This window comes from Corella eumyota, chromosome 3 (genome assembly GCF_963082875.1).
Source record: "Corella eumyota chromosome 3, kaCorEumy4.1, whole genome shotgun sequence".
In the NCBI taxonomy this organism is placed as follows: Eukaryota; Metazoa; Chordata; class Ascidiacea; order Phlebobranchia; family Corellidae; genus Corella; species Corella eumyota.
This window is the reverse complement of record NC_137492.1, coordinates 7,091,440-7,104,516: the sequence shown is the minus strand read 5'-3', so window position 1 is coordinate 7,104,516 and position 13,077 is coordinate 7,091,440. Positions and strand designations below refer to the sequence as shown.

The window sequence follows — 13,077 nt, the reverse complement described above, 5'->3', positions numbered from 1 at the left end:
TTATTTCAGGAAATAATAAAAAAAGCAAAAATTTTAAAAACATATTTTCAAAAAATTATTTTTATACAAATTCTTTAAAAAGTTAAAAACTTACTAAAAGTAATCTATCTTACAATTAAAATTATATATTATAGGTACGCCACATATTTCCTAATCTTTTGGATAACCAAACTTAATTAAAAGCTTTTGTACAGATTTAATACGTTTTAAACTTTTGTACACAATTTATAAGGACAAAATTTATGCGTGTTAAAATAATAAAAGGTTTAAATTTTAGCCCACAAAATAGACGTTTTTAGTGGAATAGATATGTGCCGGTTAAATTTGGTTGTTTTATTTTTGTTTGTTTTAAAATGAGTTGTTCATAATCCCACCTTTTAAAGTTTTTTTAATAAATTAGTAATAAATGTCTGTTGTCAGCAATAAAGGTATGAAATTAAATTTGTAACTTAAAGGCGTTGTAAAAACATAAACAATATACAGCGTCTTTTTGGTACTGCCGACTCATATTTAAAATTAAACTTAAAAACAACATTACAAGCCACAACAATAAATAAAAACCCACGGTATTAGCCAATAACAGGAGACAAAAATAGGCAAGAAAGGAAATAATTCTATCCGCTAAGCTAACAAACTTTACAACCAACTTAAAGTCGTGGTATGTAGTCATAGTGATAAATCATTTAATTTAGGCAAATGTATTATTCCGCGTAATGACGTCATGTAACGTCATATCGTAAAATAATTAAAAGTTAATTAGGGTCAAATTTAGACTGTAAAAACTCATCGATCAGTAATTATATTACATGACCTATTGTAAAACACCTTTTTATTTTACAATATTTTAAAACAGTTTTTACCACTTAATTATTTAAATTATCCCATAAACACACAGAATAAAACAGTAACAACAATATATAAAGGTACTTTAAACGCTGGGAAGTTTCATTTGACGATTACAATGACGTTGAAACGAATTATCATCCTAATTCTGATTGGTTACTGGGCCGTGGAAATATCCGGGTTGACAGCCAATGAGGTAGGGGCATTGATGACGTATGCTGCTGAAAGATCCAAAGGAATACTTAGCATAACAGACGAAGGAGATTGTTATCGAATTAAAGTCGAAAATCCTGTAGTGTTCTGGGAAACAGGTAAAAAAAGATTAAAACTTTTAAAATTATTCTAACAAAATACTAAATATTAGTAGCCACCTGAAAGGGTTCTAAAAAATGTTATTATAATTAGGGTTTTAAAGACATTAAGCTAAAAAATGATAAAACTTAGACATGATGTTTGCTTATATTCTGTAAAAAAAATTTTTTTTTTAGTACTTATTATATCATAATTTTTGTTTTAATTTCTAGCGGAAGTTTACAACACGATCTCAGGTCGACCTAGAACTATTGAGAATATTTATTCGGACGAAAGCGAATTTGTAATTAACAAAGTTGTGTCAATTGTGGAGGATACTTATTATTGTACACCACAGTCTTACGTTGGTAAGTTTAATACTAGTATAATCTCATATTAATTTTTCATTTTTTCAAATTAGATTACGAATTACGAATTAATACTAAAGCGTAATACCAAATTATAAAGATTGTTAAATCATGTTATTAAAGTTTTAAAAAAATGTTGTGCAATTTTATTTAAATAACTAAATTTTAATGCATTTATATATATAATATTTTGATAAGACATTTTAATATAGCAGTTTTTATTTTTTTTACGATAAGCCTAAATTTATATTGGATTTGCGGTGACCATGTCATAACATACTTAAAAGTTTTGTATAAACATTAATACTTATGGCATGTGTTGTAACATTAATTGTACATCGTATTTATTATTCATTTTTATCAGTGCGCGAAAAAAAAAGATTTTTTAATTATATAAACAAATTACTTAAAGTTATGTTTGTGACGTCATAGGAGTGGCCACATGCGGGGCTCAGTTTTTCAACCAATACGAATCGTCGTGTGAAGACGTATTAGACGTTGGAATAGAATTTGACGATTGTAACGGACACCCAGGGGGCTCGGGAAATTACCATTACCATCTTGCACCCAACCCATCGTTAGTATTTTAATTAAGGGTCATAAATTTATGTTCAGTGATTTTAAATCCGCAACAAAATTTTTAAATATTAAAAATTAGTTATTTTTAAATTCATTTTAATGTTTTTCATTTTTTTTTTAACTTTAATATTTTTTTAGGTGTTTTTACGAATCTGACGGTACCCATCATGTTGCTTACGTCACGGGGGAAACTGCTTACCTCATTGGGGTGTCATTAGATGGGTTTGCTATTTATGACTCGGCGATTTATAATGGAGTCGATTACACAGCAAGTTTAGATCAGTGCGGTGGATTTGCGGTAATAATTTTTTTAATAATTTATAAATCTATATCTAAACAATATAAGCAAAAAACAACAACATGCTAACATTGTTTTTGAAATATTATTTACACAAACCGTAAAATAATAAGTAAGTTATATCCAACATTGATTTTGTTGATTTTTAAAAGCGTAATATAGATAAAAATAAAAAATATAAAAAGGCACACCACAATAACTATAAATTGAATTAATTATTGTAAAAACTCAACTGAGTTCATTTACTTTTACTTTATTGCAAACAATAAATTATATAAAACAATGCAACTTTACAACCGCGAGGACATAAAAAATGCTTTACTACATTTTACACAACAAACAAACTAATAAAACTTATATTTTACAGCCTAACGGAACTGACTCTTACAGGTATGTTGCTAAGTACGGCGATGATCACGTGATCCCTTGCTTCCGAGCTTCGGTAAAAGACGGATGGTAAATATACGTTATTGTTTTTTAACATTAGGCATCGCTAAAAGACTATGCACCGGCAATTCGTTAATTTGTTACCAAAAAAATTTTAATTTATACAACTTAACTTGAAAGTAAATTAACCCTCAAATCAAAGGGTTTAGTTTTTTTAAATAAACGAAAAAAACAGCAGTTAAGTTGCTAGGGTTTAGTTGTCCCGTTTTGAATTAACATGCTAATCTGCTGCATTATTGTTTTAACAGTTAACATCATTAATAGATTACAAAACTGTTATTAGGTGTTGCAAATGCACAGGCAGTTACAGCAGCCCTAGCAAACGGCCGGCGGGAGGCTGCGGTAGGAGAGGGCGTAGTGCCGTATAACAAATGACTCACTCTTCTTGAACTAAAAAATGTTGCCTAAATGTTATGTCATTTTTTTGCTTTTTATGAACAAAATTGTTAAAGAGCTTTTCAATACCTTTTTTTTTTAATATTACAAAGTTTAAAAACTTAATTTACAAACCTTATCTTAATAACGTTTATTGTAAGACTGGTCGTTTAAACTTAATTATTTTTTCTTTAAGTGCTTATTGCATGATTTATCAATAAACAACAATTTCTATACATTACCATATATACTTGTTTTTAACAATTTTAACTTACCAATATATATTTCGTACCTTGCATACCAATATTAGTTGTGTTGTTTTTCTGCGAATTACTACTGCCTGTATTTATTCACTAATTTTAAACATAATACTAAAGTACTAGCGCGACGTTTTGCCTTGACAAAACTACAGCGCACGCTTTTTTTACAAAAACGTTTTTCTTTACAAAACTCAGGCGGAATTTTAAATTTCACAGCTGGTAATCTACACATTCGTTTAAGCAAAGACTGAAACTTTTATAAGGTAAATGTTTTTTTTAAAGATGTCAACCATGCAATTATTTACATATGACAAATAACTTTACAAATTTTATACGTCTTTAAGTTGAGTTTGCGTTAATTTGAACCAACAAATAGCAAAAAAAAGAATAACATTTAAACAAATTTTATGTATCTTAGTATTCGAACTTATAAAAACTGTTTCAAAATTGTTTTATGGACATTCGATTTTCTGGTAAAACGTTCATTCCGTAAATTGGTTTTGGGTAATATAATTCGTTAACCATATAAGTTACAACCCCGCATTACATTAGTGTGCATTCCTCTGACAAAAATAAACGAAAAAGATAGTAAAAGAAGTAAAGGGTTTACATGAAAAATAATGTTAAAAATAGTTAAAATAAGTTTAAAGAAAACAATATATCGTTATTGCCGTAGCGCATTGTTTTTATATTTTTTAATAATTTGAACAGTCTTTTCACTCAGTAACCTTATATGTATTTTCTACACTTGTCGTTTCGGCATTCAAAGTTTCTGGTAAAGTTTCAGTAGATCCATTCTCTGGTTCAATATTGGTTTCGTCGGTCATTTTCATTTTAATATCACTTGTGAGTTCAACTTTGCCGGTATTGTCGCTTGGAACTTCACACTGGGCACAATCCATTTCATGAACCGGAATGGTGTAGGTTCCCATTTGCTTTTTTCGTTTTTGCCAAAAATAAATTATGCTAGCAAAAATTGAAAACATAATTAAAAGAATAATAATAATAGCAACAGTAACAGATTTGCTGCCTTCAGTTTCGATCTGCGGAGCTTGCTTAACGGTTGAATTATCGGTTCGGTTAGTAGTTATACTTGAATGTGTTTGCAGATTATACAACCCACTTACAGTAGATGATATGTCGTAAGTAAGAGTCGAATTACTTGGGTTACACATCAACGTTTGCTCTGTTAAATTACCTGGACAAACAAACGAATCGACAACTGCATCTTCAAATAGACAGTCTCTTCTTAAAACTTCTTCGCCAATTCCGCTTATTGCATTTAGCGTACATGGTTTAAATATTTCCCATTTTCCCCACTCAGGTAGGTTCAAAGAAACTACTGTAGTAGTTACTGGATTTACCGTATTAGTTGTAGTAGCGGTATTATTGCAGGCTCTTGCTTCTTGCGACCTTCCAAAACATAAACTTGTACTTGCATTGAGAAATCCTTGTAAGCATCGCCTTTCTCTAATTTGTTCTCCGTTTAAACATGATCCAAAGTTTGCCCAAGACCCCCACATGTAAGACGTAGAAGTAGTAGCGCCAACTGTTGTTGTAGTTAAAGTTGTTGTTGTTGTTTTGGGAGTTGTTATAGTGGGAGTTGTTGTACTTAGAGTAGTTGTTTTGGTGGCAGTTGTTGTGGTGGGGGTTGTTGTACTTAGAGTGGTTGTTGTGGTAGAAGTTGTTGTAGTGGGAGTTGTTGTAGTTGGGGTTGTTGTACTTAAAGTTGTTGTGGTTGGTAAGTTGCATGATACCGTTTGTTGATTCTGCCCCAAGCACAAGCTTGTGTCAAATATAATTCTCCCATCATCGTACAAGCACTGTCTTGTTCTTATTCGTTGCCCATTAACACAGCTTCCATAAACGCTCCAAACGCCCCAAGAAGAAAAACAAACCTCTTGGTCGGTCGAAGTTCCAGTACAGTAGTCAGCATTAGCTTCATCTTTGTCACAGTCTAAACAAGATCGAGTTCTAGTCAAATAAAATGTGGTTTTACCGTCAGGTAAACTTGGACAGTCTTGGGTTGTTGCCCACGAACTCCATTGAAAAATTGCGCAGTTTTTGTTGATGTATGAAAACTTACAGTCGTGCAGTTCTCCCCCACCTGTACATGGAACCGTGATCTCATCAACGTTTTGTATACATGTGTCTTCACAAGACCCCAGACCTGACGCAATACCACAAACCCCGGTTCCGTAAATTGGATTTATCACACTTCGTATAACTCTGAAAATTTTGAAGCCTTGGCAATTGTGTATTTGTTTGCGTATCTTGAAGTTTACATGGCATGGCGGTGCGGCATATGGTCCCTCGTCGGTGTCTTTAAATGTTGTCCAACTTGTAGGACAACTTTGAGAAGTAATTGATTGTATTTGCAGTAGTGTTATGACAACGAAAGAAATACCCAATAACTTTAACATAATTGCTATACTCCTTCTATTTTTTCCAATACCACTAGATTTTCAAAGCTAATACATATACTTTAAATTTCTGTAATATTTGCAGAGTTCAAATAGTCTTATATTTTGCTTATCACACTTTATACCTTAGTATTTATTATTATGTAACGTTTGCAAAGCATTTTATATCTTAAAACTAGTGTGGGGTTATTAGTAAACAAATTAAAAACATTTTATTCTATAGTTACAATCGATACTACCTCTCATTTTCGATGCAAACCGAAACAAAGAAACTATTAATAAAAACTTGTTTATTACAGCTTTAAGTAAAAACAAACAAGTATTTCTTATGAGATTTTAAATTTGATTTACAAAAATAAGAGTTCACATATTATGTTATCGAAACCCAGTATGTTGTATATTTCATCTGATTTATAAAGATTGTTAAACCCATTATTTATTTATCATAAAGCTATGTAGGCGAAAAATCATAACTACATTTTATTCCCTGATATTTTAAATAAATAAATCACAGTTTCAGTTTTTAAAGCTTTAAAGCTTTTGAATATAATTGCATCGCTTTGAGTTGTGTAAGTAATTTTGGTAAATCAACTAAGTCGACTAAATGCATTAATTTTTCTTGAGATTCAGTTGCGGTGCATGAATTACTAAAAATGTACAAATATTTATCAAGTATCTATTTTAGGGTTAACTGTAAGTGGCTAAATATGTTACAATATATAATACTGATAATACTGACAATAAGTCTTATTTAGTAATTCTTTATTTAAAACGTTAAAAATGTTGATATAATGTGACAATGTTTTTAAAAAAAATTAAACCAGTAATAACGTAATTTTTAAAAGCATTTTTTTGTTTTGGTAAATTCTTAAGTTATGAAATTTAGGTTTCAAATTGATCTTACTTGGCATTCCATTGCGTTAACAATAATAATAGTTGTTCGTTCTCTGTTTTGTTTTTGTCTGACGTCACTTCCAGCAGTGTTTCCCTTGGTAAATGTAACTTGGTAGAAAGCCGATCAAATTCGTCGATCGGACATTCAATGGAAACTCTTTGTAACATTTTCATTAATAAGACCTCTTGGAGAATTCGAAATAAGTTTTGTTACACATATTTATTTATCAACTTAATTGTAAAATAACGAGACTAAGTACCATATTTATATTTTAAATCTATATTAACAAGTTTTACTAAATACAAAAAAATATATTTTATTGAATTAAAATACTATCACTTAATAATTTACAAACTAATTTTAACCATTTCAAAAAAGTTAATAAAAAATTAAAAATAATGCAACCAAAATTTTAAAATGCAAATACAATTAATTTATTGCAGATTGATCACAAATTTATGTATTTAAAAAAACAAAAAATCTTAAATACCTTCTCTCGATTCAGCTTTTCCAACATATCTTCCAATCGGATTAATATCGTTCGTTTGCGTGATTTCTTTCGGGGGTCGTTTAAGTGGGTTCCCCGAGATATCAATAAATTCTAAACAAATGAGACGACCCAACTTGGCAGGCAGTTTAGTAAGGCAGTTGTCTATAAAAACCAAATAAACATTTGATATTTTTTTTCTTAAATGTAAAAAAATATCTTTAAACTTTAAAATATATATTTACTTACTTTTCAATTCTAATTTCGTTAAAAACTTTAGTTCACAAATCCCTTCCGGTAATTCAGTTAATTGGTTATTTCCTGACGTCAATTGCGTCAATTTTACGCACGTTTTTATTGACGTAGGCAATTGCGTAAGATTATTGTAGCCCACGTGGAGCTCCTGACGTCACAGAAGGTAAAAATTATAAAAATTTAAATTTTGTTAAAAATATTCAAAAAAATAAAAATTTGATAATTTAAAAAAAAACTGTAAATATTTGTAAAATTTAAAAAATAACTTTTATTTTTACCTCAAGTTGAGTTAATTGGGTTATTGTTTCGGGTAATGAGATTATCTTTAAACCATTCTGCTGCTCGTAGACTAATTTTTTCAGAGTTGTCATAAAACAAACTCGAAGAGGAAAACTTTCGAATTGGTTGTCTGACAAGTTCAGAGTTTCCAAATTTTCAAGCTAAAAATTTATTTCATTAATTTTGTATTAAAAACAACACCACAACAGAATAACTTAATATTTTTATGCAATGAAATTTAATTTAAAAAATTTAGTTAAAGTAATGAATTTATTAGACAAAAAATTAAAAAATATTTTGAATATTTTTTACGGTAAACTTTTTTTTGTCTTATACTTACATGTTTAAACTCATATGGAATATCATTAAGTTGATTTTGGGCCAAATTAAGATCTGTGAGTGAAGTGATTAAACTTAGCTGAGTGGGAAAGTCTGAGAATTTGTTTGAACTTAAATCTAGTCGGACTAAATTAGTTAAAGTGATCACGTGATGAGGTAAATCTTCAAGAAAATTTTGAGAAAAATCAATTTCTTCAACCTAAATAAAATAAAAAAGTTAAATTAATGTAAAAAAAAGAATTTAATAAAAAAAGAATTAAAAACAACTTTTAAAAATCCAAACACCCGTGCTTGAATTTTACACTGCAATTTTTTTATTGTAACTTTCACACAAACCATTTTTTTTAAAGTTCTTAAAAAAATATTATATTTCTCACCTGTCTGACGTCACACAACGCCTTAGGGAATTCCCCAAACTTGTTTTTCTTTAGCACAATTTGTTGCAGCGAAGATAGTTTGCACAAGTCACGTGGCAGCCGCGAGAGGTCGTTGTTTTCAAAGTTTAACCTTGTGACCTCCATTAAAGAGCAGAGAAAATTTGGAAGCTCAGATAAATTGTTATTAGACACGTTTACCTAAAATAAAAATATATTTAAAGTAAAAGCTGAATTAAATGATTACATTTTAAATTATAAATAAAATAAATGCGGTATGCTACCTTTTAAAAAAATTAAGGCTAAAATAAATTAATAAATTATGCCTATTACTGTTTCTGAAAAATTTAGTTCGTTTTATATTTATTTTCAAAAAAATTCACGTAACTTAAATTATAACGTGACAATACCTCTACTAAATTTGTTAATGATTTAAGTTCGATTGGCAAAGTTGAAATTTGATTTCCAGCCATCAGAAAAACGTTTAGATTCTGACATCTTTGGATTGAATCAGGAATACAAAAATGTCCGTTTAAATAATTATTACTAACATATAACTCCTTAAGGTTTTGTAGATTACCTGTGAATATTAACTTTGATTAACTAAAATTGTTTTTAAACATAATAGCTAACATTATTTATAAATTAATTCAAATGTAAAAAAAAAAAAAAACAATGTATTGACCTAATGTAGATATGATAAGAAAAAACTAAAATTTTTCTAGGTTTTCAAAATAAAAAAAAAAATAAAACACAAGTATTGGTATAAAAAAGTTTTACCGATTTCAGGGGGTAAACTCTTAAGTTTATTCCCTTCTAAGCCTAATATTTCCAGTTGTTTGCAGTCTCCAAGTTCAGCAGGTAAATTTGTAAGTAAGTTCTCGTTTAAACCGAGATTACGAAGTGAAGTTAATTTCGGAAACATAAAATGAAAACGACGAAATTTATTCCTAAAAATAAAAATGTCATATTTTTCTTTGTCAAATATAAAATTTTACAGTCTTAACCTAACAGTACGACTAATACTATAAAATTGCTGTAAAAATGGATCAATTTTACATACTAAGAGCTTTTTTAAGGAAATAAAATATTTAGCAGAATCTTATAATTTACAAAGACTATATATTATGTTGTTAAAAATTATAGAATAAAGTATAAAATTTAAAATCACATATTGAATTTTAATACACTGGGTTTGTTTAGATATGTTACCTTGACAAGGCCAACTCTTCTAGTCGTTTAAGTGTGAATAACTGCCGAGGTAAAAACTTGAGTAGATTATCATCCATCCTTAAATCTCTTAAACTTATCAGCTCACAAATTTCTTTCGGAAGACTTTAACAAAAATAAAAATATTAAAATTCTTCTATTAAATAACATACATTTTAAGTCTAAGTTTAGTATTAATATTTAACGCTTTAAAAAAATATAACATTTAAACAAGAGTAAGACTTACAATCTTATTTTATTTCCAGACAGTCCCAATCGTATTAATTTTTTCATCCGGAAGATGGCAGTAGGGATTGCAGAAATATTGTTGTCACTCAACCCAATTACTTTAATCTGCTGGGAGTAGATTCCTAAGTCACGTGGTAAGCCAGTAAGTCTATAAAATTGAGATACAACATAATATACTAAATTTTTTTTTTAGATATTAATAAAACTTACTTGTTCCCATTAAGTCCGAGAATCTGAAGTTGCCATAGATATATGACGTCATCGGGTAGTGACGTCAGTTGATTTCGATTTGCAAAAAGTTGAGTCAAGTTTTTTAGGCGAGAAATATCGGTGGGTAAAAACTTAAAAAAAATAAAAATTTTAGCAAAATATTTTGTAAACAGGTCATTATAAACCAAATTTAAATACAAGAGTTTTGTATAGAACATAATTTTCTTTTCCACTGTATTTAGTATTCACTTAAAGTGTTATTGAACGGCAAACCGAAGTTTATTTTTAAACAAAAATACAATAAAATATCAAAGTTAACTACACAATGTGTTATGCTTCGCTGCTTGACAAAGTTTAGAGTCTTGTGGTGAACGAACAAAAAAATAAACCACAAATTTGTTTATTATTTTGATTTGTATTTTATTTAGGTTAATGAACCCTAACTTACAGTTAAACTTATAAATATTTATAAAATAAAAACTTTTAAATATTTTTAAAATAATTCGTCATTAATTCCTTGGTCGAAAAATAGTTGCAAGTCACAAAATATTGCGCATGACAACCTATGATTTTTATTTTATTTTTTTTGGCAAATTTGACATTTTTTCGTTATAATTTTATTTAAAAGGTTTTTTTTTGTTAACCCGTCTTAACCCAAGTTTTTAAAAAAAGTTTTTGGTTGATACCTGTCAATAGTTTATAACATAGGTAGTTTAAACATCGCTGTATTATATATGTTTCTAAAATACCAGCTCACTTTAACTATAAACCACATTCAAAAACTTTACCTCAATTTCGTTGTCGCTACATTCCAAATACTCCAGGTACTTAAGATTGCATATTTCTTTTGGTAGTTGCTTCAACCGATTCCCTCTTATCGAAAAAGCTTGCAAACAACTCAGTTTACTATAAATTATAATATTTGATAAGTATACTGTATTACACTTTGCTAAAATCACAGTTTAAATTGTATATTGTTGTATTTATTGGTTTTAGATGTTATCAGTTTATAGTTTACCCCCTATGTGGACAAATAATATATTTATAAGTTTAAAAGTAAACGTACAAAAGTCCTATTTTAACAATAGTTACAACTTAAAAAAACTCACAAAAAATTCTTTAATTTAGTAACCAACCTAATTTAAAATTTTACATCTAACGGGTTTATATTTAAAGCGTTTTAGCTAGTTTAAAAAATGTCGGAATTTAAAAAAAAGGGTAATTAACGCAATAGGCAAAAACGATGATTTTTTTCTTTGTAACTCCAGTATGAGTTGTTAATATATTACAGACAATTTTTATTATGATTCTAAAAATTTTTTCGAAATTAATAAAAAAATTGACAACAATGGTTTTACAATGCCCATTGTTAATTATTTCAAATTGAGCATTGTCGCAACACAATGCTTAGAATAATTCGTGCAGAATTTGTTATTGTGACGTCATATTTAACAAACAATCAAAATTTAAACCTACCCGATTTCGGGCGGAAGTTCCTTGATAAAATTCCGATTCAAAATTAGACATTGCAGCTCTGTGACGTCACAAACAGAAAGCGGTAACACGTGAAGACCGTGGTCAGATAAATTCAAGGTCAGACGACCGCCGGGTCCTTTATATAACTCAGACCGAAAATTGTCTTCCGTTACCATAGCAACATTAACATAGTAACCTAACCTTATACATTAAATTTAATTGCTTGTAAAAACTATAAAATATTACTGAGCTATTAAACTGAACGTTAAACTGGTATTTTTATTCTTTTAAAGAGGAATGCCTATGGATGTTTTACTTAGGCGCAGAATCTTACTAAAATTACTAATACTTTCTTTTAAACTGTGTTATTTTGTTTTATACACAAACTATACATGATATATATCTCAACAACTTTACAACATAGAGAAATGAATATAGTTTACCATGACTACCACGGGCAACGGTAAACATAACATAACATACTATGTTTAATTATTACTTTACTTAAGCTTATGTACATAGCTTACAGTAGTTAAATAAATTTGTCTAAGTCGTATTTTAATATTGACTCAAACTTGAACCGATAGAAAAGGCCGGTATGTCCTAAGTACCTGTACACTAATCCTACAATAAAAATATTATGACAACAATAGTTTTATTATGTCGCGTTTTATAACAAAAGGCTTTAAATGCCCGGCGTTTTGGAATAGAACGTTTAAAAGGTTGGGCACGGGTAATGTAACACAACAAAATGTTCAAAGAAATTTTAAACAAGATATTATATGGTATAGTAACTTTAGACAGGGTAATTAAAACACAACCTATAGCGTTTGTATTTAAAGCTTATTTTAAAAAGCGGGCATAAAGATTTTATTCAAATTTCTAAATTAAATAAATTTTTTTTAATAATTTGCAAGTAAAAGTTGTTGTACAAAAATGTTAAAATTTAATATTTTTCGTTCATTGTTTATTTAACGTAAATAAAATGTTAATTCTACCCTTCAATCACAAAACATCTATTTTTTACAACAAATAATTTCTCAAATTTATTTTATTTTCACTACTTTTATCGTACATAAAATAGTTGTTTATGGTTACTCAATATCTTTGTATTCGGTTATATAACTAAGTAATTTTATACACGCAGCAAAAACTCTTACAAAACCATGGGCCCAAAAAGTTGACTCCGTACCTCAAATAACGTAACAATAAATTAAAGAGTGTAATAAAAGAGTTAAGTTAAGGTTCCCGTTTATTAAAACTAGTATTACTCATTTCTTAAATATGCGAAATCGCAAAATGTTTATTATACACTTTATTATATTGTTTATTATACCAGTGTTGAAATAATGAACTTAAACCTCGTTTGCGCACCACTAACAAAAGGTTTGTAAATCCGACAGCACTTGAAAAACGCAAA

General features: G+C 28.8%; 2 protein-coding genes across 2 annotated transcripts; one reads left to right on the top strand and one right to left on the bottom strand.

Annotated features, from left to right (window-relative positions):
* The first annotated feature begins 961 nt into the window (after positions 1-961).
* LOC145745902 (uncharacterized) lies at positions 962-3,230 on the top strand. Its single transcript, XM_082564082.1, has 6 exons — positions 962-1,154; positions 1,368-1,502; positions 1,935-2,079; positions 2,220-2,379; positions 2,747-2,835; positions 3,110-3,230. Exons 1-6 carry the CDS (start codon positions 962-964, stop codon positions 3,192-3,194), a joined length of 807 nt encoding a protein of 268 aa, XP_082420208.1. The 3' UTR covers positions 3,195-3,230.
* A 3,086-nt stretch (positions 3,231-6,316) lies between these two features.
* Positions 6,317-11,883, bottom strand: LOC145746383 (uncharacterized). Its single transcript, XM_082564656.1, has 14 exons — positions 11,658-11,883; positions 10,970-11,087; positions 10,182-10,312; positions 9,970-10,119; positions 9,726-9,848; positions 9,294-9,463; positions 8,924-9,093; positions 8,517-8,714; positions 8,141-8,338; positions 7,800-7,961; positions 7,516-7,669; positions 7,270-7,431; positions 6,789-6,963; positions 6,317-6,531 (listed from the first exon to the last, which is right to left on the bottom strand). Exons 1-14 carry the CDS (start codon positions 11,831-11,833, stop codon positions 6,408-6,410), a joined length of 2,211 nt encoding a protein of 736 aa, XP_082420782.1. The 5' UTR covers positions 11,834-11,883; the 3' UTR covers positions 6,317-6,407.
* Between the last annotated feature and the right edge of the window lie 1,194 nt (positions 11,884-13,077).

Coding starts and splice junctions, on each gene's coding strand:
- LOC145746383 (XM_082564656.1), bottom strand. CDS start 11,833: ATGGTAACGGAAGACAATTTTCGGTCTGAGTTATATAAAGGACCCGGC. Junction 10,313..10,969: donor GTAGCGACAACGAAATTGAG/GTAAAGTTTTTG, acceptor ATTTTTTTTAAG/TTTTTACCCACCGATATTTC. Junction 10,120..10,181: donor CTCGGACTTAATGGGAACAA/GTAAGTTTTATT, acceptor TCAATTTTATAG/ACTTACTGGCTTACCACGTG.
- LOC145745902 (XM_082564082.1), top strand. CDS start 962: ATGACGTTGAAACGAATTATCATCCTAATTCTGATTGGTTACTGGGCC. Junction 1,503..1,934: donor TACACCACAGTCTTACGTTG/GTAAGTTTAATA, acceptor GTGACGTCATAG/GAGTGGCCACATGCGGGGCT. Junction 2,080..2,219: donor CATCTTGCACCCAACCCATC/GTTAGTATTTTA, acceptor ATATTTTTTTAG/GTGTTTTTACGAATCTGACG.